The sequence below is a fragment of the Oryctolagus cuniculus genome, chromosome 3 (genome assembly GCF_051225735.1).
Source record: "Oryctolagus cuniculus isolate XC-2025 breed Fujian yellow rabbit chromosome 3, ASM5122573v1, whole genome shotgun sequence".
Taxonomy (NCBI): domain Eukaryota; kingdom Metazoa; phylum Chordata; class Mammalia; order Lagomorpha; family Leporidae; genus Oryctolagus; species Oryctolagus cuniculus.
Genome location: NC_142869.1, coordinates 30,074,563 through 30,100,636, shown reverse-complemented (window position 1 = coordinate 30,100,636; position 26,074 = coordinate 30,074,563). Strand labels below are relative to the sequence as shown.

General features: G+C 38.4%; 1 protein-coding gene across 14 annotated transcripts in view; it reads left to right on the top strand.

The window, feature by feature from the left end:
* The window catches only part of UNC80 (unc-80 subunit of NALCN channel complex), a 243,325-nt gene that overhangs the window by 49,175 nt on the left and 168,076 nt on the right, over positions 1 to 26,074 (top strand). For 12 of the 14 annotated variants that reach the window (XM_002712438.6, XM_051849166.3, XM_089329901.1 and 9 more), the window contains exons 8-16: positions 6,457 to 6,718; positions 7,702 to 7,836; positions 9,712 to 9,928; positions 10,593 to 10,733; positions 11,926 to 12,194; positions 13,264 to 13,623; positions 18,221 to 18,367; positions 22,638 to 22,785; positions 24,954 to 25,102. In XM_002712438.6, the coding sequence (XP_002712484.3) occupies positions 6,457 to 6,718; positions 7,702 to 7,836; positions 9,712 to 9,928; positions 10,593 to 10,733; positions 11,926 to 12,194; positions 13,264 to 13,623; positions 18,221 to 18,367; positions 22,638 to 22,785; positions 24,954 to 25,102 (1,828 nt within the window). The remainder of the gene's footprint in view (positions 1 to 6,456; positions 6,719 to 7,701; positions 7,837 to 9,711; positions 9,929 to 10,592; positions 10,734 to 11,925; positions 12,195 to 13,263; positions 13,624 to 18,220; positions 18,368 to 22,637; positions 22,786 to 24,953; positions 25,103 to 26,074) is intronic. The other 2 variants (XM_002712440.6, XM_089329902.1) reach the window with 1 other exon arrangement.

Below are 26,074 nucleotides of genomic sequence, written 5' to 3'. Positions count from 1 at the left end.
AATCACAATATGTTATTTCTTCTATGCATATAATTTGTATAATGTTAATAATAGAAAAAATTTAATGTATGAAATATTTAAACATAAACAAAAATCATCCATATGCTTATCAGGTAGGTATAAACATTGTAACTTTTTATTTTATTTTACATTCAAGTATATCATTTTGAAGAAAAGTTGCATTCACATTCTTTCATGACATTTTCATCTTTGCCTGCAAAATAGCTTATAGAATTATAAAATATTACAGTTTGAAAGAAATTTTCTATCACATCATACAAGCTTCCTAAATGCCATTTCTATCTGGTATAAGTTTGCTTCTAACATATTGATTTGTTATTATTTAAGTAAAATGATTTTATTGATTAGTATTGGATAAGTTGATTATATCTGAAAGTGCTGTGCTAAGTGAAATAAAAAATACTTACTGATCATTCAGTAATTCAGTCCAGTACAGCTCACACTTTGAGTCAAATGAATTAGTCTTCAAACAACACCTTAAATAAAAGTACTTTATGTTATAAATCTTTGCTACAAAATCTACAAAATGTTTTGTTAACTCATTGTTTAAATGGAGTCTCTTGCTATTAAACAATTGAAATGTGAATTTTCTCAAATTTTGATTGCATAGGTTACAGACATGGTGTTGGTCTCTGATCACAGGCTCGTTTTGATGGAGTCTTGCTGTTCTGAAGTCCACCAGCAGCAGAGCATCATCAGGCTCTGTGGAAAGTAGTTAATGCCTATTGAGCTCAACTGTACAGTTAGTAGTTACTTCCAAGCAAGTAACAGCTGTGTGTACAAAAAGTCATGAGTTTAGCCATTCAGTGCCCTCAGCAACAAATTTGTTTTAAAGTATTGATTTATTTATTTATTGAAATGCAGAGTTACAGAGAAGCAGAGGCAGACAGAGAGAGAGAGAGAGAGAGAGAGAGAGAGAGAAAGGTCAGTCTTCCACCCTTTGGTTCACTCTCCGGTGGCAGCAATGGTGGGAGCTTCCTCCAGGTTCCCCACATGGGCCCAGGGTTCCAAGGACTTGAGCCATATTCCACTGCTTTCCCAGGAGCATTAGCGGGGAACTGAATTAGAAGTGGAGCAGCTGAGACTCAAACTCATGACTGTGTGGGATGCCAGCACTGCAGGCAGCAGCTTTACCCACTACACCACAGTACCAGCCCCAAGAACAAAATTTTTACCTTGGCATCCCAGTTACAGTGTTTTCATATAGGACTTGTTTGGGGGTAATGGCCTTAAAGTTCAGAATCATACATTGCATGTTTTTCTAGGATAAATATCCTCCAGGCTTATTAAATATATTTAAAGAATACCTGTGGATGTTGTTTAAAATAAAGATTCCTGGGGCACATCTTCAAAAGTTATGATTTTGGATTAAGATCTGAGTATCTGCATTTTTAGCAACCTCCCCCACTTCCTATCCTCTTTGGAGTTCACATGGAAATCATCCACTCACATTTCATAAGGAACACTGCTCTATGGATTAGAAATAATTTATAAAATGTTCTTATCTAATTTACTGACTACAAATATTTGGAGATTCTAAGGTTTCTGGCAGAAAGTAAGGGTAAAGATAACTACAGTTAGTCCAATGGGGGAGGGAGACAATTCTGTTGAACACTGATAGCTGCCTTAATTACAGCAGCCTAGTCAAAAAAAAAAGTCTTCAAGGGCTGTTACAGGGAGTCAAATAATTGTCACAAAGGCTTGAGGACCTAAAATTACCCAGCTGGTAGCCAGCCAACCTCATACTTTGTCTTTTCTTTATAAATCCAAGAATACAACACTGAAAAAAAAAGTCTATTATCTTAGGTATAAATGATAAGCTGGGAGGAATGGGCTGGGTCATCCTTCTTTAAGGAGCAATGGGTGGAGGAGGGGAAGGAAAGAACTGTGAAAGTTTATTAGGAAATGGGTAGAAATGAGAATCAAAGTTGTTACTTCCCCTCAAGCTGATTATAGAAGTATAATTGGTTAGGGTTTCGGGAGAAAACAAATAGCATACTGGACAATTTGAGAAGATATTAAAATAGATATTATTTACCAAAAAATGATGAATATGGACCTCAGAGGCTGTATGTTGGTAACTGGCACACCAAACAACCATAACAGCAAATGAGGCTGGAATGGTTGACAAAGGCAGATTATGCAGGCCTTGCTGGCTACTGAAAAGAAATTGCATTTGATTCTAAGAATGATGGAGTAGCAGGGTGGGGAAATGAAGAAAAAAACAGTAAGTCTAGTAGGAAGGGATTGCATGTCCCTGATGAGAAATGTGGGTGGCTATGGAATCTTCTGCTGAACTGATGGGAAATGTTTGGAAGAATAACCTGAAGCTGCCATGCAGCTGATAGCCAAAGATTATTCTATCTCTTTGGAGAAAGGACAAACTCTGGCATACTCTTTGTGGGAACCTAGGACATTGTAAAAAATGTCTCCCAGTATCAGCTGCCAGCTCAGTTAAATAATTAGTACTACAGCACCATATGTGGTTGAAATCTAACTTACATTTTCTCCTGCTTGTAAATTAAAATATTCAAAAGTACTAGACTATAATAAAGCATTGGAATTGAAATCCAGGATGTACATGGGCAGTTGCCCTTCAACACAACAGACAATAATAAGAGAGTAGAAATAGCAAAGTATGATATATGTTTTGACAGAAGAGTAGAAAGTCTATGAAAATGGTTTATAGGGCACCAAACGTGACCTGGGTTTGTATTTTTGAGCTTTTTACTGCAACTCACAGTAAGAAATATATTTTACTAATGACATGACAAACATGTGACATGAGACAAGTTTTACCAAATGCACAAGTCCTTATTCCATTTGTTTCATTCTGATAGTTTTTATTCTAGTTAAGAAGTTCATAGAAGGGCCAGCGCCGCGGCTTACTAGGCTAATCCTCTGCCTAGCGGCGCCAGCACACCAGGTTCTAGTCCCGGTTGGGGCGCCGGATTCTGTCCCGGTTGCCCCTCTTCCTGGCCAGCTCTCTGCTGTGGCCAGGGAGTGCAGTGGAGGATGGCCCAAGTGCTTGGGCCCTGCACCCCATGGGAGACCAGGAAAAGCACCTGGTTCCTGGCTCCTGCCATCGGATCAGCGCGGTGCGCCGGCCGCAGCAGCCATTGGAGGGTGAACCAACGGCAAAGGAAGACCTTTCTCTCTGTCTCTCTCTCACTGTCCACTCTGCCTGTCAAAAAAAAAAAAAAAAAAAAAAAGAAGTTCATAGAAACTATGTTTAATTGAATTAATTTCCTGAACCACTAATCGGTCATAATGTTGAAATAAATAAATAAATATATATATATATATATTTATGAGTTCTTCTCACTCTCAGTGTTTGCATTTTTTTTCTTTCTGCTAGTGTTCTTCATCTGTGGATAGTGCCATTTGCTAATTGGTAGCAAGATACAAAAATTTCTCTTTTGCATTGTCTAATTCAGAAGCATATTGTGCTTAGGAGTTAGAGTAATACATCTTCCATTCCAGAATTTCTGAGTTTTGTCCTTATTGTCTATCTTTCTTATGAAACCATGTTTCTCACAATGAAGAAGTTCAACCAACCTTCATATCTGCTAATTTCTTAGTTCCTTTGGGCTGATATAAAAAATACCATAGCTTGGTGGCTTATATTCAACAGAAGCTTATTTCTCACAGTTCTGGAGACTGTGTGTCCCAGCACAGTTGGGTTCTAGTGAGGGTCCTCTCCCAGATTGCAGACTTTGTTTTCTTGTCATATTCTCACATGGCAGAAAAATAGCAAGAGTGATTTCTGGGTCCTTTCTATAAGGGCATTAATAGCATTCTTGAGGACTCTACCTTTATGACTTAACTACCTTAAAGATTCCCACTTTGCATGAGAATTAATATTTCAGCATATGAATTTGAAGAGTCACAACATTCATTCAGCACATTGCACCTAAGACATCTAAGAGGTTGTATTATGTTGAGTAATTTCTTAAAAATATTTTGTAGTGGCCGGCACCACAGCTCACTTGGCTAATCCTCTGCCTGTGGTGTCGGCACCCTGGGTTCTAGTCCCGGTTGGGGTGCCGGATTCTGTCCTGGTTGCTCCTCTTCCAGTCCAGCTCTCTGCTGTGGCCCGGGAAGGCAGTGGAGGATGATCCAAGTGCTTGGGCCCTGCACCTGCATGGGAGACTGGGAGGAAGCTCTTGGCTCCTGGCTTCGGGTCGGCATAGCTCCGGCCGTAGCAGCCATTTGGGGGAGGGGTGAACCAGTGGAAAAGGAAGACCTTTCTCTGTGTCTCTCTCTCACTGTCTAACTCTGCCTGTCAAAAAAAAAAAAAAAAAAATTCTGTAGTACAATTCACTTGGATACTAAATGTTGAATACATCAAGTGTTTACATTGAATAATAAAATCACAGAACCTGAGCATTCCACGCATGGAAAACCAAGACACTCTGGGGAAAAAAAAGGTCCTACATAAAGAACCCCTGTGGGTGAGAACCCAGTGTAAAGAAATGGCCACCAAAAGAAGGGGCCATCAAAGAAGGAGGTACCTTTCTTTGAAGGGGAGAAAGAACTTCCACTTTGACTATGGCCTTGTCTAAATAAGGTCGGAGTTTGTGAACTCAAGAGGCTTCCACAGCCTTGACAGCTCATGACAATAGCCTTGGGTGATTACTGACGTCATAAATAAGAGTGTCAGTGTCAGTTGTTAAATCAACAACAGGAGTCACTGTGCACTTACTCCCCATGTAGGACCTCTTTCCTTAATGTGTAATACTATGAGAATTAGTGATAAAACTAGTCTTCAAACAGTACTTTATATTTTGTGTGTCTGTGTGGGTGCAAACTGCTGAAATCTTTACTTAGTATAGAGTTGATCCTCTGTATATAAAAACAGTAAATAAATCAATCTTGGTGAAGAATGGGATGGGAGAGGGAGTAGAATATGGGATGGTTTGTGGGTGAGAGAGTGGTTATGGAGAAAGAACTACTATAATCCAAAAGTTGTGCTTTCGAAATTTATATTTATTAAATGAAAGTTTTCTATGAAAAAAAAAGGAAAAAAATGGCCACCAAAAAAGGATTATTTTCTCTGAAGAGAGGAGAGAATTTCCACTTTGCTTATGGCCTCCTTGAGCCAGTGAATTCAAAAGGTTTCCATAGCCAAGGCAGCTCATGTCAAGAGCCTTGGGTGATCACTGATGTCATACATAAGAGTGTTACTTGTTAAATAAACAATAAGAGTCACTGTGCACTAATTCTGTCTCCAAGAGGTTTTTGTTTTTTGTTTTTTGTTTGTTTTTTTTTTTTTTTTTTTTTTTTGACAGGCAGTGGACAGTGAGAGAGAGAGAGAGACAGAGAGAAAGGTCTTCCTTTTTGCTGTTGGTTCACCCTCCAATGGTTGCCACAACCAGAGCGCTGAGGCCGGCGCATCGCACTGATCCGAAGGCAGGAGCCAGGTGCTTTTCCTGGTCTCCCATGGGGTGCAGGGCCCAAGCACTTGGGCCATCCTCCACTGCACTCCCGGGTCACAGCAGAGAGCTGGCCTGGAAGAGGGGCAACCGGGACAGAATCCGGCGCCCTACTGGGACTAGAACCTGGTGTGCCAGTGCCGTAAGGCGGAGGATTAGCCTAGTGAGCCACGGCGCTGGCCAGTTTTTTTTTTTTTTTTTAATTCCATTCTTTTTTTTTTCTTTCTTTCTTTCTGTTTCTTTTTCTTTCTTGGACAAAACAGGAGAGGGAGGAGGAAGAGGGAGGGAGTGTGTGGAAGAGCGGGTACTGTGGGAAGAATTACTGTGTTCCTAATGCTGTATTTATGAGATACATACAAATAAAAATGAATTTTGCTATATACTTGGTTATATAACTTCAGAATTTTCAAAATTATTTCTTTTTACTCATCATAAAACTTTGTTTAGCTTTTTGAATTTTCTTTAGTTCTTTCACTTGATGTTTTCACAGTGGAAATTTAAATAGCTGCATGAAATAGGCAAGAAAGTGATCATTCCCATTTCTGTCAGTAAAAGTGAAAAATGATAGCTTCATACAAAAGAAACATCATGATGTAAACCTCATCTATTTCTGATTTTCATCATTATCTACCACCCAAATTACTCATTAACTACTCTGTTTACTTATGACTCCCTCCCAAACCTATGATTTTTAAAATCCATATCTGTGCAGGCATTGTTCCATTAAATTGAAATGCTAATCCACTCTCCTGTTCCGATTTCAGCTTTGCTTGGCTAACTCCTCCCCATCCTTCAAAATTCTCTCCATTTCTCCCCTTCGAAAAAGTGTAGAAAACGTGGAATGAGTGAGGTCAGTGAGGAGGATATTAGAGTAAACCAGACAACAGATTAGTAAGTGAATAAGTGAGTGAGTGAGAAAAACAGGGCCCCAGGCCATGTTGTGCTGCCTTGGGAAGCTTGACTGCCCAGGTAATCACCTTCTTTCTGGCCCTGGGAACAGGGTGTCTCTCGTGATACCTCCATGCCAAAGGTCCCGCTACGCCACCTACTTCGACGTTGCTGTTCTTCGCTGCCTGCTTCAGCCCCACTGGTCTGAGGAGGGCACTCAGTGGTCTCTGATGTACTATCTACAAAGGCTGCGACACATGTTGGAAGAGAAGCCAGAAAAGCCTCCAGAGCCAGATATTCCTCTCCTGCCCAGACCCAGGAGTAGCTCAATGGTGGCAGCTGCACCCTCACTGGTGAACACCCACAAAACTCAAGTAAGAGAAATGGTCCGCTGTCATTGGAACCAACCTGGTCATAACAGAGTCTCCCTTTTCTGCATCCAGCTGTTATTTACTCAGCACTGTTGCTATAGTTGGTAGATTAGCTGTTGCTCCTTTCTTTACCCACCGATCTTTCACTGCTGAATCATTTTGCTTCTCTTTAACATTTAACCAACCATTCAAAAGAAGTGCACCTCCTGTGCATGCTAACTTAGTGTAAGCCTTTGTTTACCCAGAATGGTGGGAACTTAGTATTAGGTAAGAGAGAATTGTGACATTTTATATGATTACCCGTATCATAACATGTGACAGGAGCATTTTACCCAACATGATTTAATCTCTCTTGCATAAATCAAAACTTTTCAGTGTCTCGTTGTCATCATTAGAAATATTGGTTTTTGATACAGTCTTGCTAATTATTAAAGATGTTTGGAGAAGTAAATTGAGTATGTACTGATGTGGCGACATCCCCATGAAAATTACTTTTTGATAAATGGATGTCCTATTATCAGCTTGAACACTTCTTTCCCATTCTCCTCAGCACCATGTGTTGAGGATATAAAGAAAAATGTGACTTACTGTTTGTTCCAGTTGTTTGAGTTCACTTAAATGTTAATTGTGTGGGTCAGAAATTTTTTTAATATTCTAAAAATAAATATGAATAATATCAGTGTGAAGAAAAAGAAACATACTCTTATTAGTATATACTCTGTCAAAAGTAAATATCTCTTTTGATGTATAAACAGAAAACTATTGCTTTTAATTAAACAAATCCGTCTCCTCCCTATGTTCCTGATATTCTGGACTTGGAGGTTCATGACCTTACTGGTGAAAATGCCAGACAGAAATTCCAATTAATACAGCAGCAGAATTCAAGTTAAACACTGTGTAGATGTTAAAACAATAGGCCTAGCCCTATTAAAAATGTGACATTTCTGTAAAAAGTATTGCTCATTGTCTGCCTTTTGTATTTTAAGGATCTCACCATGAAATGTAATGAAGAGGAAAAATCTCTAAGCCCTGAGGCCTTTTCCAAGGTTTCACTAACCAATTTGCGTAGGTCTGCCGTCCCAGATCTTTCTTCAGACCTGGGCATGAACATTTTTAAGAAGGTGAGTGGAGCTGCTTATGCTGTCTGATATTTGGGCAATTCAGAAAAGTCAGTATGGAACAGGAAGTGCTTTGATCATGCAGTGCATTGGCGTGAGGTGGGGTGGGAAAGGAACTTGAAACAAAAGTCAGATCCTAGTGATGGCACTGGCTTACAGCAAAAGGGCGCAGGTCACGCTGTGTGCATGAGTGTGCTTTCTAGCCTAAATTTTCCACTAGTTTGTTATGACGCTCCAACCTTGCAATGTTTGTAAAGCGTTTGCAGCCTGTGGTATAGAGATGGTTGTTGTAGCGATAATGGTAACTTATATTCGTGTGGTTCAACTAATTTTTCAAGTACTTTATATAAAATTTATATCATATTATTTGATCCAGTGAGATCCTTATTCTTCCTGTTTTGCAGATAATAAATTGACCTTTAGAAATGTTACGCAATTTGTCCAACATCAAACTTAAATTCAAAAGTGAGCCTTCTAGTTAAATAGTTCATGCACTTGTAAAACCACCACTACACTCTGTCTCCTATTTTTATGTTTATTTATTTTCATCTATTTGAAAGAATCACACACACACACACACACACACACACACCTACGTGCACATACACACAAACAGATCATCCATCTTCTGGCTCACTCCTCAAAAGCTCTCAACAGCCAGGGCCAAGTCAAAGCCAGGAGCCTGGAACTCCATCCTAGTCTTACACAAACGGCAGGGACTTGAGCCTTCTGCTGCTGCCTCTCAGCATTACCAGAAAACGGCATCAGAAGCAGAATAGCCAGAGTTCAAAGCCATACTCCCATACAGCATGCTGGCATCCCAAGCGGTGGCTTAACACACTGCACCACAACACCCGCCCCACACTTCATTTTTTTTTAAGTACATGGTACTAACCACGTAGAAAATAACATGTGTAAACTGAAAATATACAGTGGTTTTCTCTTTTTCAAAATTATTAATTTAATGTGTCAATGTAGAACCACAGAACATATTAACTTACGTATGAGCTTAGAGTATTGTTAAGTAAACAGCCCTGTCTTCATTAATAATGCACCATCAGCAATGGCTTTCATTTCCCCAAAAACATTGCTATTTGAGGGGGAAAAGACATTTTTGACACTTTTGTACCTGAAAAAGTTGAGGAGTTTTTAAAAATATAAGTGCTCCTGCCTAATTCCAAATCAATTAAATCTGAGTTCCCAAAGGCTAAGCCCAGGTAGTGGCATTTTTTTTGAAAGCTTCTCAGTTGCAGTGTTAAACTCCTATTTCATTTGATCTTGGATTCCTTTGCCTGGCAGGAATGATGGATTTGTACCAATGAGTGCTCTCTGTCTTCTGTGGCTTCCCCCCATGAACAGTAGCACAGATTTGAAGTTGGCTGACAAGACAATGGATGTCAGTTTTGAAAAATGGGACAGCAAAAAGGCTCATCCAATTATTTACTCAGGAATCCCTTTCTCTGGTCCAGTGGTTCTCAAATTTAATTGTGCATCAAAACCACCAACAGGCTTGTTAAAGCCCACATTGTTGGGCCTCACTTTCTAAGTTTCTGATGCAGGATGTCTGGGGTTGAACCTGAGAAATTGCATTTCTCCCAAGTTCCCAAGTGATGCTGATGTTGCCAATCCACACCTAAAGGACCACCACCCTGATCAGTCCTAATTGAAAGATTCATGACATGTGTGACTTTAGCTTCATTTCTTTTGTTCCTTTAGCACATGGGGGAAAATCTCCTATTTCTGTTGGATGATATTGAATGACTTTCTGGGTCTTGTCTTCCCTGAATATTTTCTGTGTTCTATAGTGGATCAAGGAGCCTCTTGGGAAGCAAACTGTAGCCTTTCCAGTGGCTAATCCTCCTCCTCTCATTGTTGTAGTTCAAGAGCCGCAAAGAAGACCGGGAGAGGAAAGGCTCTATTCCGTTCCACCACACGGGGAAGAGGAGGCCACGAAGAATGGGAGTGCCATTCCTGCTTCACGAGGACCACCTGGATGTGTCTCCCACTCGCAGCACCTTCTCCTTTGGCAGCTTCTCTGGACTTGGAGAAGACAGGAGAGGCATTGAAAAAGGAGGCTGGCAAACCACCATTTTAGGTAAACACAAAGATCTTTCAAAATAGGGCAGACCTCAAGGGAACTGTTCAGGAATTTGGATCTAGAGCTCCTGGGCAAATTTGAATTTTTCTTAAACAGTTTAGACAAGAAATTTGGGCCCAGACTCAGGCTCCCCAGCACCAAAACAATGCTGTGTGTTCACAAAGAAACGCAGAGAATGTAGCTGACTCTGCAAGAATGCTGTATAATTAGGTAATGGCCCTGTTTCTTAGATCATTCTAGATGCTGAAATGGCATCAGAGGGTACTGGGAATTGCCTTTCATTTTGAATCTAAAGACAAACTTTTATTGAGTTCATTTTTTAAAAAAGGGAAAAGCAAGCAAAGAAAATGAAACATTTCCCCTTTATTGAAGGCATATCCAGCAGACCAGCTTGAAATCAAAAGTTGACAGCTGGGAGGCCCACGGCAGATGGCTTCTGACAGTTGAGTTAGACTGGGGCTGACCTTATCACAGGCAACTTCATCAATCATCCTGCCCCCTGACTATTCCCAAGGCAAATTTAATTCTTGCTATTTTGGCTGCGCTTCCTGCTCTTCCTAATATTCGCTCACTCTCACTGCGTGTCCTTTGGAAAGACAAAACCTGGGCAGAGACCCTTTCAGGTATTACAGCCCTCTTGTGTTGGTCTTGTTCATCACAGGGAAATTGACCCGGCGGGGCAGTTCAGATGCAGCCACGGAGATGGAGAGCCTGAGTGCCAGGCACTCCCACTCCCATCATACGCTGGTGAGTGACCTGCCAGACCACTCCAACAGCCACGGAGAAAACACCGTCAAAGAAGGTGGGCAGGAACTCGCACCTGTGTTCCTATTTCTCTTTCCTGTTCTTACACCATGTTCCACTTTCGTTGTTATCCACTTTCTTAAGTTTTTTGAAAACATGTATCTTGCATGATATTGCTTGGTAATTTACTTGTGAGCCATTCTTAGCGTCTTCTTAGCATCAGGAGTTATTTGACACCAGATAAAGACCACCACACCTTTCAGAGAGAACAAGGACAAGCTGTTCATACTTGTCTTCAGGAAGTCATAGTTCCACAGGGCTAGCTGAGACCTCGGAAGCAGCTGCATGGAGTGCTTTGATGCTCTAATATATCCCTCTGAAAGGCATGGGCACCTTCAGCAGGAGGAAGGTCACTGACTTCCAAGGCCACAGTGTCTATTTCAGAGAAATGCCTTATTTACTTTATATGGAGCAAACATGTGTCTCTGGGTGGAACCCACGACAAATTCTTAATCTACATTTGTTCTTGAATAATGAATTATTTTTCTTATTATTATGTATAACCTTAACCTCCTTCTCCCTGAATATTTCAAGTATTCAATGACATTAGTTAGTACTATGAATTTATATTCCCTTACTGTATACTAAGTGAGAATAAATTTTTTCCACTCTGCTGTTTCTTAATTCACTATATGAAAACACATATTTCAACTGTCATAAACATAGGGAGGGGACCTAGATCCTGGATTTGGACTGGCAATGCCCTGGCCATTGCAGCCATTTGGGGAATGAATCAGCAGATATAAGATATTCTCTCTCTCTCTTCCTCTCTCTCTCTCTCTCCTCTCTCCTCTCTCCTCTCTGTAACTCTGCCTTTCAAATAAATAAAATAAGTCTTTTTTAAAAAACATACATGAAATACTTCAACTAATCTAATTTATGCAAGTATTGTCTGTCATCTATCAGTGGGTCAAATCCACCTATTATGATCAACCAAACTAAGTCAGTGTTAGACAAAAGTTAAATGCTAGCCTTAAGAAGCCAACTGGAATCCATACATTTCTATAATTATTTATCAGATTACATGGCTTTAACAGCTTTGGCAATTTCAGGGAAGCTGAAATAGTTTTGAGATTATGAATCAAACATGTACAAAAGCTACAGCCATGATTGTCAATACTAGCTTGACTGTTGAGCTGATGTTGCGGATTGATGTGGACAAAACTAAGACATTGCTTTCGTTTTGTTAGTGCGATCCCAGATCTCCACGATAACGGTTGCAACCTTCAACACCACATTGGCATCATTCAATGTAGGCTACGCAGACTTCTTCAGTGAGCACATGAGGAAGCTCTGCAACCAGGTGCCCATCCCAGAGATGCCACATGAACCCCTGGCATGTGCAAACCTTCCTCGAAGCCTTACAGACTCCTGCATAAACTACAGCTACTTGGAGGACACAGAACACATTGATGGGACCAGTAACTTTGTCCACAAGAATGGCATGCTTGATCTTTCTGTAAGTGGCAAGATTCTTTCCTACCAAACCTTGAAAGATATTGACTCTTTAGCCTGATTTCTGTAATGTTGAACAAGCGAGCACATAGATTCTTAGAAATGTTGAATTGTAAAATTAAAAAGCAATACTCATATAGAAATGCTGCAAATGTATCAATTGTCATAGATGAACCATCTCTTTCTTCAAGTGTCTTATTAGATTTGATATTATCTTAGAGTATTTTTATAACAAAAAATTAGTGAATCCCAAATATATATATATATATAAATGTACATACATATGTAAGTGTTTGCTAGGTCATTTTTCTCTAGAACAAAAAAAGTAAAAAACTTTTATTTTCTTTTATTATATAAATCACAGGACTACAAAGTTCCTGTGCAGCTGGAAAAAAAATAAATCAAAGTCCTTAAAAGATTTATGCTTACATTCTCAATAATGCTTGTCTTGAATATACTTATTAGTAAATGAAAAGGTTTTTAAGTTTTACAATTATATCTCACAAAACTTTTTGTTACACATTAGGGAACCTAGCTCAGCATATAATTTAAAGCATTAAAATTGCTAAGGGACATAATTTAAACATGCTAATATTTTCTATTTAAAATTTAAGTATAAGAATGACATAGACATGAATGAGCAAATGTTCTATTATAAGCTTAAGGAAATCACTATTCCTTATTATTAACGAAAAGTAAAAGCAGAAGATTAAAGCACTTTTATTTTTAAAAAATCAGTTGAACAAGTTTTCATTTGGACAAAAAATCTCTCTCCTATTAACTCACTATGCTTCAGTATCCCCATTAAATGTCTTTCATGGTGAGCATTGGAGAACTTAAATGAGATCATACAAGCACACATTTTCTAATTCAGAGTAATTTTTTCATTTTTATTAAGCACACACACAAGATCCCCAATACAACTTATGTAGGAAAATCTAAAAATTGAATTACTCAAAACCAAGGGGCATAGGGTAGGCTAAGGAAAAGTATTAAATGGAATAACGAAAACTATTTAGGAAAATGAAGTGCAAGTGACTTAATCATTGTGTGCTTATCTTTGTCTTTCCCAGGTGGTTCTGAAGGCTGTTTATCTTGTCCTCAACCATGACATCAGCTCTCGAATCTGCGATGTGGCACTAAACATTGTGGAATGCTTGCTTCAACTGGGTGTGGTGCCCTGTGTAGAAAAGAACAGAAAAAAGAGTGAAAACAAGGAAAATGAGGCTATGGAAAAGAGACCAAGTCAGGGGACTTTCCAGTTCAAAGGAGTGTCTGGAAGTTCCTCCTGTGGATTTGGGGGCCCTTCAGTTAGTGGAGCTGGAGATGGTGGAGGAGAAGAAGGAGGAGGTGGAGATGGAGGAGGTGGAGGAGGTGATGGAGGAGGAGGTGGAGGTGGCCCTTATGAGAAGAATGATAAGAACCAAGAGAAGGTATGCTAAAACCACCTTCTGTGTCCCTCATGAGTTGCCGCCCTAGTTGCTTTCCAAAGTTTGCCTGCCAGCAATTTATTGACTCAGAACAGCAAGTAATCATGGCAGTAAGAGTCATGTGTTGAAATCTCTTTATTAGGGTCTCAGCAAGCGTTAGTAGAAATAGATACAACTGTATTCTGAATCCAACAACCGCTATCATCCGAGTAACATAGAGGGATTTCTCTGGGCATGTTATTTCTGCAGAAGAGCACCTAAAATACATAATTCTTAATCTGTGACCATGGATAGCCTCTTAAGACTTTCAGGTTTGACCTAAGTGAATTACAGGTTACTTTTTAGTCTGCTCAGGCTACCATAACAGAATTACATTACTGGGTGACTTAAACAACGGACATTTACTATGTTTCTCACAGTTTTGAGCCTGGAAGCCTGAGGTCAATGTGCCAGCCAGGTTGGTTTCATTCTGATGCCTCTTCTCTTTGCTTGTAGGTGATAACATCTTACTGTTACCTCCTTGCACATGTATAGAGAAAGAGGAGTTTGGAGAGAGAGAGAGAGAAAGAGAGAGACAGAGCCAGAGCTCCTCTTGAGCCTCTTCTTATGTGGGCCTATTCTTGTTGGACAAACACCACCATCATAACCTCACCTAACCCTTATTACTACCTCCAAAGCCCCATCTGCAAATATTATCAAATTTGGGGTTAAAGCTTGAGCATATGCATTTGGGGAAGTCACAAGCATTCAGTCCATAGCTAGCAGTATAATTTTTCCTTGATATAAAATCATTTTTCATGATTCATGTCACATGTTTTTTAGCAGCCACCTTTAACCACAACTAGGAGGAAATCAAGGGAAGAATTTTTCTTGATTAGCTGCTAGTTTATTTGGTGATGGTATAGAGTGGCAACAGCTCACTCATCCTCAGCCCTCTCAAGTCTCAATGTGTCAGATCCCTGTTGCTTTAGCTTTCCTTTTACTGATTTTCCTGAATTTAATTCCCTTTGCTTTAGCACAATCTAGTTTATGATCTTAATGTCAAAGATAGTTTTCTTAATTCGAGTTTTAATTATAAATTACCACAATGAATTCACATAATTTACCCTGATTTCAATTTGGGGTTTTAGCTGGAAAATGCTGTTCAGAAATTGAAATCAGCAAGAGATTTTTGAATCTAACAGGTAACAATCTACACATGATGTCCAGTGTTTATAAGCATTGTGATTACACTGAAGAACTCTACCATCAACATACATATTATAAAACTAGAAAATGTCCATTTCTTTTCAACCAGCTATCAGAAATTTTCATCTGAATAAATGTTTTGAGCTCCTTTTTCTTTTATAATTTCTTCCTCATCTCTCTGCAATCCCACTTAGTATATATTTAATGTGCATTTATCACCTATTTCTTCATCTCATTGTCTTCTCCTTTCTTTCCAAAATTTGTGGACTCAACACAAATGTTCTTGCCCAATATTCTTGAAGTCCTGAACTTTCATCTCTAGAATTTTCCCCTCAGGCTTAATTATATATGTTTCAATTGTAATAGAATCTTTTGGTTCTAAGATTTCCAAAATTCGTAGCTCCTCATGCATCGCTAAGGACAAACCAAGGATCCTCAGATCTCATATAAAAATTATCTGAATAGTGGTGGAGATAGCAAGGAATTTGATCTTTGATCTAAGATCTAACAAATTGCCCAGTCAGCAATTATGTACTAGTCAGCAAAGAAATACAAATTATAAGGATCAAGTTTACAAATACACCAAATGATGAGATTCTTAACCGATCAATCCTGGCTGGACACTCAAAGAAATGGTGGATGGTATTGTATGTATTATAATGCTCAAGAGGAATTATAAATAAAAATAAGACAAAATTATAAAATACTAGTTTTTTTCAGTAAAGCTTAGATATTCCAAGTAAATTGGCTTTGTTATTATGCATGTTAAGGGTCTCTGACATTCATTATTAGCATTTTTGTTTTCATCTTTTTCTTAGTTCTAACTTTACACCTAAGGGGTACTTTTATCTAATTTTTCTCGAAAATATTTATGTCTCTTAGATATTTAAAATCTAGATATCATCTTAGATACTATAGCTTGATACTTTAAATGTTACTTTGACCTAAGTCATTACTTTGGGGATCTTTTAAAAGTCAGATTGTGAGGTATCTAAAACAGCTAAGATATAAATGTCTTAAAGTTACCTCTTGAGCTAACATTCTTTTTATTACAAGGAATTTGTAAAATAAAACCTACTAGTAGATCAAGTGCCTTGTGTTTGTGATTGACACTGGTCTGTTCTGCCCTAAACCCATCTGTTATTTTCAGTGGAATCAGAGGGTTTATCTAATTTTGCAACATCATAATACCAGAAACATGGAGAATTGATTAAAACAGGAAGAGCTAGCTTCTATTTCTGAATTTGCCACTAACTTTTAAAGAAAGCTTAAAGTGTTATTTAATATCTGTGAATTCTGCCTGTAGCTTGATAGATACATCTTTCTGAACATCTCCTAGGCGAGCAATCTAAATCCCAAGAACATCTGACCATCTAAAGAAATAAAATTTTGAATATATATATACACAGCACTTTCAGAACTAGAGAATTTTTGAAGGGAACATATAGTAATCTAAAAAATATAAGTAAACCGATCTTCCAAATAAACCCTTACTCAGAGTGGTTTTTACTGAGGTTCTGCTGCATGAAGTTGGGTAGCTTGTGCACTACACAAATCTGCCCTCATCTAAGGGGCCACAGAGGACTGAAATTCAGTTCAAACTCTCCTCTGGCAACAACTCACCCAATGACTGCATCCGACCAGAGGGCTTACCTTTTTTAATTCACCACCAGAGGAGGGCCTTTTCTAACTTGCATAAAGAAGCCCCAGCCCCAGAAAGTAACAGTGCTCCTCACCTAGAAATACTAAGTAGCATTTGTTTTGTTATTATTACATGCCTTCCATATTTTGATTCACTTAATTCTCACAGCACTACGAAATAGGCGCTAATGTATATGATTCCTATATTTTAGGGCACGGAGTGATTATGTACCTTTCCCAAGATTATATAGTTTATAAATGATGGAGTTAAGATTTGAATCCAAACTGAAAATGATTTCTTAATTGATATCTCTATCTGTCTATCCATCCATTCTATCTATTTATCTATCCATCTATCTTTCTATCTTTCATCTCCAGATGCTGCAAGGGGACCTTTATAACCCTCCTCTTTGTGTCCGTGACCAGTCATTGAAGGTAGATCTCCCCTAGGAAGAGACTGCTCTCCAGTTGGACCCTAGCCCTTTGAGGCTCTCAGCTGAGGATTGTCAGCCATAAATACTTCCCACAGCCAGAGAATAAATGTTTTCATTCTGAAGGGAGCCTCTAGGGCTGGCATATCCACAAGATAAGTTTACAGAAAAGAGTGGGAGTACCAAATACATAGCACTAAGTAGGGAGATAGTCTACCCCACCACATTAAGGTGCATGATAATGTCTAGATAATACCTTCACCCTTACACATCCTACACATTTTCAAGTACTCTTTCTATGAGTGGCCCCAAAGTTTCTGTGTCAACTTGATCATGACCACGGGAAAGTCCCTTATAATTTGTAGAGCACTTTTTGTCTACTATTCCATTAGCTCCACACATTAATCAAATGAAGTAAGAAGAGAGGCTTTTAGTAGCGTTAGTTCATAAGTGAAGAAACTAAAGCACAAAGAGGCTAATTGACTTACCTATCACATCCAATTAAGGGCCAGAAGCTGGAATTCCAGATCCATGGTGTACATGTTGACAATAACATGTAACTAGGGGGACTGAGATGGGTTACAGCTTCCCAAACGTAACGGTTCTTCCACACTGTGTTCTGCATCATTCTTTAGAAAAACTTCCTTATACTTCTTTGGAAAGAATTCAAAGAAGTTCCTTTTTTGGAAACCGTGTTCTTCGTTAACAATAAGAATGCAATGGTGCAAAAGAGAAGATGATAGCAATTCTCATGATTCGTCTCAGGAGGATTTTTATTTAGCCTCAGGGGGAGAATCAAGCTAAAGTTTATGAAGATCTGGATATTTGCACTTTGACCATGCAGTTGTATTACAATACAGTGGAAGTATACAATTAGCAGGGACAGACATTGCCATGTGATTTCAGAGTTCCAGACTTGGATCTGTTCCAAAAATTGAGCAATAATCCTTGCCTGTTAGAATTAGCAGAAACTTGACAATAAGGGTAATATTTAAGAAAATCTATCTGCCTTCACCACTGATAGAACCCACTGTCTGTCTCTAGGTAGCTATTCTGATAATTAACACAGATATGAAAGCTTGTCTTCTAATAAAGAAGTCTACATTCATATTCTTTATCACTAGAGAGTGTTTAAAACACATAGCTTTCTTTTCTTTTAAATAATGTACCAGATGTTTTAAAGTAAGCTTGTTTATGAAGTATTGACAATTCTCTTTCCCAAATTGCAAGTGTTCACTATAAAAATATATAAATCTGGCTTAATCATAAAATAGAATCTTAGTAGAAAACAGGCCTCAGTGTCAAGATAAATAGACTTCTTTCCTGTTCATGGGCACTAGGATGAAAGCACTCCTGTAAGCAACCATAGGCTTGCCCTAACCATGCTCATCAAAATAGTGAAGTCTTTGGGATGTGCCTATGGTTGCGGAGAAGGACACCGAGGGCTCTCTGGAGATCGTCTGAGACACCAGGTATTCCGAGAGAATGTAAGAGAATTAAAGTAGATTCCATTTCCTCTCCCCCTTCCCTCTCGCCAATTAAGGAATGAGTCCTTTGACAATGAGGGTCAATGTTCCCTGAAAATTGTTCTATTTCCAAGGGGATACTAATGCTGTCTTGGGGTGGAAGGAGTCCCCAAAAAATCTCAAGGCATTTAACCCCCAGGCATAAGAGAGTTTAACTGAGAAAACAATTTTGCCTCCTGCCTATTGCCTCCAACTGGTGAAGGGATTTAAAATTGCAAGATGTGAATTGCATTTTAAAAGAGCTTTGCACAGATGACTCCATTTAGCAAGCTTCTGATGGCCTATCACCAATGACTTTTTAATTATCTGCCTGGGCACTGCAGAAATATATTTTATATCAGAGAAGGAGGTCAATGTCTAGAACTTCCTTTGTTGTTCTCACTTAGATATGGAAAATGGCCCTTATTGGGACAAAACAGGACTATAAAAATAGCCGGTTCTTGTGTGCCTGCTTTGTTTGAGAATGAATCTTGACTTACAGATATCTGGGATCATGTCCCTTTGAACTGTGTGAAACTTGAAACTCTGCACTTGAGCTTGCCAAGGATAATTCTGTAATAGAACATTCCAGCTCAATTTCAATTACCTCTGCTAACTGCTACTTTTTCCTTCGACTTGAACAATAACCCATCTTTACAGCAAGTCCAAATGAGATAGTTGCCTCATAATCTATGTTTGAATCAAAATGAGAAAATCTGCCATTAAAAACAAAGAGTCTGGTGAAAACTTGAGTTCGGCAAATCCTCTGGCGTTTCTTGACAGAGTTTTAAGATCATGTCAAAATCTAATGCCAGCCCATTCTTTCCTTGGTATTAGCTTTTGTCATGAAATGTTCACACAGTATCAGCATGCTGGGTTTATTGCTTAACATATCATCCACCCATCCTTTTCCCTTCTCTTTAATATTCTATTGTGTCATGTTATTTTAATTTATTATATGTATATGGGAGATATAGTCACAGTAATTAACTTTTAAATTCTGAAACTTAGACATTTGACCAAGATCTGGATTTTGAGGCTAAAATATAATAATTAAAACAATAATTAAGAAAGCAATAGAAAGCTTACATTGCCTCTGCTTTGCATATGTGTATGTATTTTTTTGTCTTTGATTTTTAATTTTGCTATGATATCAAAGCTTAAAAAATATTACATCACTCCTCATGCACAGGACCAATTTCATGAAAATGAAGTGCAAAAATGTAATTAAGAAGTGTCATGCTTTAGTTGGAGGTGTAAACTTGATCTAACAAGCAGATCCTGTCTTTCTGGATTCACAGGAAACAGGGCTAGTTGGATCAGAAGCCAATGACAGGGTGTTGTTACTGTTTTTCCACCATGCTTTCTTCCCCAGGAGTATGGAATGATTTCTATTAGGCCATCAGCAAATTTTGTATCTGCTTTCTCAGCTTGGCTTATGAGGCAATTCCTCTTGTGTTCTCTTGTAGCACTATTGAACACCCATTTCAAAGATTTTACTCATATCTATTTATCCATGTTCAGTAAACACATCATCTAAGAGATAAAAGTTTCAGAAATTTTTTCTGGTAACTGACATCAAAAGCACCCTTTTGTCTAGATTTCCTAAACATTAGGTTTTCAGAAGTTATTTCATTTTTAAGAAATTAACAGTTTTTCTCATCTCTAACAGATCATGTCTTCTATACATTTTTTTAGAGACAGATTACTATGATGATATTCACTAAAGTATCTAACAATTGCATCATTTAATCCCTCAGTTCTTTTTATCGTGTTAATGTAATCATTAGTTGGTAGTCCCAAATTATTAGAAAGGAATTCACTCTTTAATAGATTTATATCTCAAATAAATTTAGGATATTCCACAAGATCTAATATTTAAGGTGTTTTATTAATTTTAAAATTTATTTTATTTATTTGGGAGGAAGAGAAACAAAGACAGTCAGAACTCCCATTTCCTGATTCATTCCCCAAATGCCCAAGCTGGGCCAGATGAGGAGCCAGGAACTCAATCTGAGCCTCCCATATGTATGACGGAGACTAAAGTACTAGAGCCATTACCTGCTGCCTCCCAAGGTAGGCATTAGCAGGAAGACAGAATCAGGACTAGAGCTAGACTCTGAATCCAGGGTCTTTGATATGGGATGCCCAAGTCCCAAGCAGCATCTCAACCACTACGTTAAACACCCACCCCAATTTAAGGTTTGATATTCTTTCTCTTGCTAAACTTACCATTAAACTCATTCAGACCATGCTGACATTCTAATAACCTCAAGAGAGTATGTTTAAAGCTATGCCTTTTGGTGTATTTTTACAGAACATATAATAAATTGTACTTTAGGATTTTTCAACCCAGGACTTTAAAATACTACAGTGAAGATCTTCACAAATTACCTATGGGATGATTGAAAAAAGTAGCTTAGTGCTTGGCAAATTTCATTTTATACCAAGCAGCATTTATTTTGTAAGAAAGAAAAAAACTTGCTCAAGACCTGGCAACTAATAAACTCCTTGGAACAAAAATACCCACTTTCAAATCTTGCAGGACATAGAAGAGAAGAAAGAAAAAAAAATTAATCCATCTGACTTAGTGTTACAGATGGAGACATTATAACAAGGTTATACAAGAAGCCTATTGCTAATTCCAAGTTTCAGCCTTTTATAATCTTTTCTTCTTCCTTAAAATTTCCAGGCCTTAATTGGTCAAAATGTGATGAAACTTAAATTTTCTTCTGGATCACCAGTTAAATCCCTATTTCAAGGGCTGCCTTTCCTGACCTGACTTCCATGTCTATGCCTGGTTACCTAAAGTTCTCCAGTCCCAGTTAGGTGCTCTTTGTTCAGCTCCCCCTGCTTTCTTGATCCTTAGCCCTTTCCCTTCAACCCAGAAGCTCTGTCATTTCCCATTTCATCCCCTTCTTATGGATTTGCTATATGAGAGATCATCAAAAGTTTGTGGAAATGTATATTACAAAAAAAAACCTACATGAATTTCAAAAATATTTTGAACCAAATTTAAACTCTTATTTTCATTCTATTTTCCACAAACTTTAAAAATTTCTCTTGTATCTCTTTTATAACGATATCATGTTCTCAAATTACAAACTAGTCTCTCTTATCCATCATTTAAAATGCTTTTAGGAAGTGGATGATATTTAAGTATATTTCCTCCAAGTTACCATCATCTGAACTATTTATGAGATAGCTGTATCAGGAGAGAAATAAGTACATATTAGAGGACAAGACTCTGATTTCTAGTCTTGGCTCTTCTGTGCAATTTGCAGTATCAATTTGGACAAAATCTTTGATCCTCAAATTCTTCAGTTGCAATATAGGGAAACTTGTCAAATCATAGAGATGGTATATAACTAAAAAGTCATGATACACTTACATACAAGAAACATTTTAAACAGCAAAGCGCCAGGTAAATGTGATTCTTCTCTTGATGGTGGGAGAAGGGCTGGAGGACTTAATACTGTTAGGTGGCATCAGAACTTTCTGTCTGATGTCTTCTACATCCAGTGGTTGTGCCTTCACCAGTTCTGATGTTGGAAATTATTACCATTTATTTTTCCAGTTGTAAACATTGTTAGATAATAAGAAGTATAATCTTGAGTAGCGGGACATAATCAATCACTAGGTCACATGGTTTTCATATACATGAGGCCAACTTCTATTTCAATAGCTTCACATTCCAATGCAGACTAAACTTAGTTTTCATCTTGTGTCTTATATGTTTCAAGGACCTCTCTTGTCCATAAAAGAACACTGAATACCCATTGTCTCCCTCCCCCTCACCCCCTCCATTCATCTGTTTCATTTCCAAGTGGCCTGAGCATGTGAGTGAAATGCTTCTTATTGCACAAAGCATTTGAGTTTTCTAAACACGAATTGCCAATTTTATCACTTACCTAAAATGCACATTTTGAGTTTTTTTTTATTAAGATTTTAAAGTGCTGATCTTGGTGAAAATGCTGAGATTCTGGAATCAGCATGAGACCTTTGCTTTGGTTTTTTTTTTTTTTTTTTTTTCCCCCTGAGGAGCAGTTCTTCTCATTGTGAACTCCCTTACATTACTCAGTCTATCTCTGCCCACTTCTTACATTGACAAGAGGGCTGGCTGGTTTGTTGGGCACAAACCAGTGGAAGGGATGGAAATCTTTCGCCATCTGAAGGTTTCTGTCTTAAACTGATGGTATCCGTAGCTTAAGCTGGTACTTGTGACTTTTTCACCTTTCTTCCTTCATTGCAGGCCCAGAACTGCCTCACTAAGCTATACAAGCTAGATAAGATGCAGTTCCGACAAACCATGAGGGACTATGTGAACAAGGACTCTCTCAATAATGTAGTGGACTTCTTGCATGCTTTGCTAGGATTTTGTATGGAACCAGTCACTGACAGTAAGTAAAGCTGCACCCAAGTTCTAGGAGAAATCACCATGAGATGAAGCAGGTAGTTTTTCAGGGCACGCTGTTGGGATAGCATTTAGAGAAAAAGATTCTTGCACATGCCTGCATGTGTGTGTGTGCATGTGCATGTGGTAACAGAGTACAGACAAGCAAAGCCTGCACGTCATCTTGGATGACTCCTTTTGGAGGCTTTCTAAGAACAACTTACCTCAGTGGATTGCAGTTGGGAAAGCTTGTGGCATCCTCACCTTTGCCCCTCAGTGTTTACACTGCCACTCATGGGATTCCTCTCCCTCCTATGACCTCCTGTTGTATGAGAACTGAGTCAGCAATCAACAGACAGGGAATATGCTCATCCATACTTCAATAGGAAATGAGTGCTGTCCTATGTGCCAGGAACAGTGCTTTGAACTTGTTTTCATAAGCTAAAACAGGAAAGAAAGAAAACACCATATAATTACAGTAAACATAATAGTAGTACAATTTTGATGTACAAGCTATATTTAATTTTTAAAAACTAGGAAAAACATATATGCTGTAATTAATTTTTTAAAACTATGGAAATAGATTCATAGGTGGATCTACAAGTGATTTTATAGTTTCATGACTTTAAGAAAACTCCAGTTTAGATACTTAAATCACAGAGGGAGACCAATTTGAATCTAAGTTATATTCAGCACCAGCAGAATACCTCCAGACCATTGGAGTACAAATGCAGTAATGAAATAAAAATGATGTATGAAGACTGCATTGAATGAAATACATATTTAATTTGAGCCTGGGAAGAAGTAACTTCTTAGTATAGGCTTTTATGATTCCTATGACAGATGTATAATAGTGGTTGATTAATTTATAATGGAGATGTAGTTATATATATGGGTTTAGAAGCTATTTTCCTGTTTGTAGCCCAGACTTTATTGTTTGGTTATCACATCAAAAGAAAATATTGTTTTGAACCATGGCCCAACCACCAGTGTCAGCTCCACCCCCGCTTAATGGGATTTGCTGCCCCTACTTCCCTGCCCACCCCCTACCCCACCCTCTGGCAAAGTTTAAGAGGACCTATTCCTGAACACATGGCTCTCTTTCTCTCCATGTCTCTCTCTTGATCTCTCTGTCTTGATCTCTCTCTTACACTCTCCTTCGCCCCCCTTTTCTTCTTCACGCCTTCCCTCTGTTCTGTTGGGTTCCCCCCAGTAAACCCTTTCCCTAAAAAAAAGAAAGAAAAAAAAAGAAAATATTGTTTTGCTTCAGAATCAATGGAATATTCTGTTATAAGAATTGCTTTAAGTCAAGTATATCATAATATTTTTAATGTAGAAAGGATTATAATAGAGATGTTACAAGAGAAATTATTAAAAACTAGTCTTTTTTCCTTTTTAAACAAGTGAGGAGCCATAAGCATAGGCTCGAATATTTCTCTTGGAATGTAAAATGTAGAGATAATCCCTGTTGAGAGGCATAGAGGGGTTTGTGATAAAGGGTGAAACTCTCAAGTATACAGTCTTCCTAGATGCTTGTGATGTGGAAGTCAGCCACAATGAGTCAGAGACACAAGGCCCTCTTTCTGATCACTTTGGAGCTTCAACTGCTCTTTCCCATAGTTCCCAGGTGGCTCAGAAGCCAAGAGGAATCCTCTGGCAAGGCCATAGAATACTTGTGTGTCCCCTATGAAAAACCCATAGGTATGTGGGAAAATGGGCATAAAATGTAATGTAGGGGAGGTCGGTGGCCTCACTACACTGGCATTTCAAAATGCATGAATCAGAAGGAGGTGGCTGTGGGGGAGGTGGAAGGTTTTCCCTTTCCACTGGCCTAATAAGCTTCCAAGATAGTCTATAATTCTAGGCAAACTCACTGAGAAACCAACATTTCCTCATGACAATGCCTAAGTCTTTCTTGAAGTCAACAATAGATTCCCTTTCCTTTGTGGAGATTTATCAATTGAAATAGTCCACAAACGCAGTAAAGACTCTGAGGAAGAGTGTGATCCATTTTTGCCCAAGCCTGCATAGTGATTATTAAACCAGGGTAATTTAATCCTCTATTTCTCTGTGTCACATAGGCCTCCCTAATTCCTGGTTGCCAAGTATTTCCACTCCTTTCAATTGTGCAGCGTAATGGAAATATTGTCTTTAACTTGTACCTTTACATTCCAGACAAGGCTGGGTTTGGAAATAACTTCACCACAGTGGACAACAAATCCACAGCCCAGAACGTGGAGGGCATTATCGTCAGTGCCATGTTTAAGTCCCTCATCACACGCTGTGCTTCCACCACACATGAGCTGCACAGCCCTGAGAATCTGGTGAGAAGCTCTACTCTTCTTCCTGTGGGACTTCTCGTCACTGTCCTGAGAAAAGGTTTCATGTCATGGGCATGAAAAGGCATATTACAGATGGAAACTGTACACTTTAAAGTTAAAATGTCTACTTTCCCCAGTGTCCCCAGTAATTCACAAAGGAACCTAGGCAACACTTTTTCTCCTCCTTGTTCTTCATTTTCCTACCTGCCAATTAACTTGTTTTTCTCTTCCAGCTCAGAGGGTATGAAGTTTTGGGTGAAATAGTTGCAAGATATTTTGAGCCCTTCAGAAAGAAGATGATAGAGCATAGTTTGTTGCTTCATGAAATATTAATATTAGGCCAAGCAGAATTTGAAATTATATTTACTTTTTAAATTAAGGCAAATATGTTGCTCAAACTAGTTTTGTTTTCTTTTATTGAGCATTATAATCTTGTAGCTATTCTTCATAAAAGACTTTGCTAATTAAACCACTGAAGCCACAAGTAATATGGGAAGAACCAGGCTATAAAAGGTTAGTGCATAATTGCTACTGAGGAGTTTGTGGTTTGGGGAACTGAATGTAGATTGAAGCTGACAAATCTGACATGAAAAGATGAACAGTAGAAGTTTTGGGAAACCGAAGGACATTTTTGTATCCTGCCAATCTGTTAAATATTATGACCCCTATACAGAGATAGTACATTTACATATATGGGTACTATCCGTCAACCTGCCTAAGCCAAATAAATGATTTTAAGCTATTCTAAACCATTAAAATGACTCACCTCCCTTGAAATAAACAGAACAAAACCCCAAACCAAAGGGGATTTGCCTTTGCTAAATGGTCAGAGTTCGAAGAGCATGAGTATAACACAGATAGCATCCATGCATTCGGCTTGGGCATGTCAAGAATTAAGCAAATTGAATATAATATATGTGGGTGCTCATAAATCTTTGTACACTTACTCATGTATAGAAGAAATACTGTTTTAAT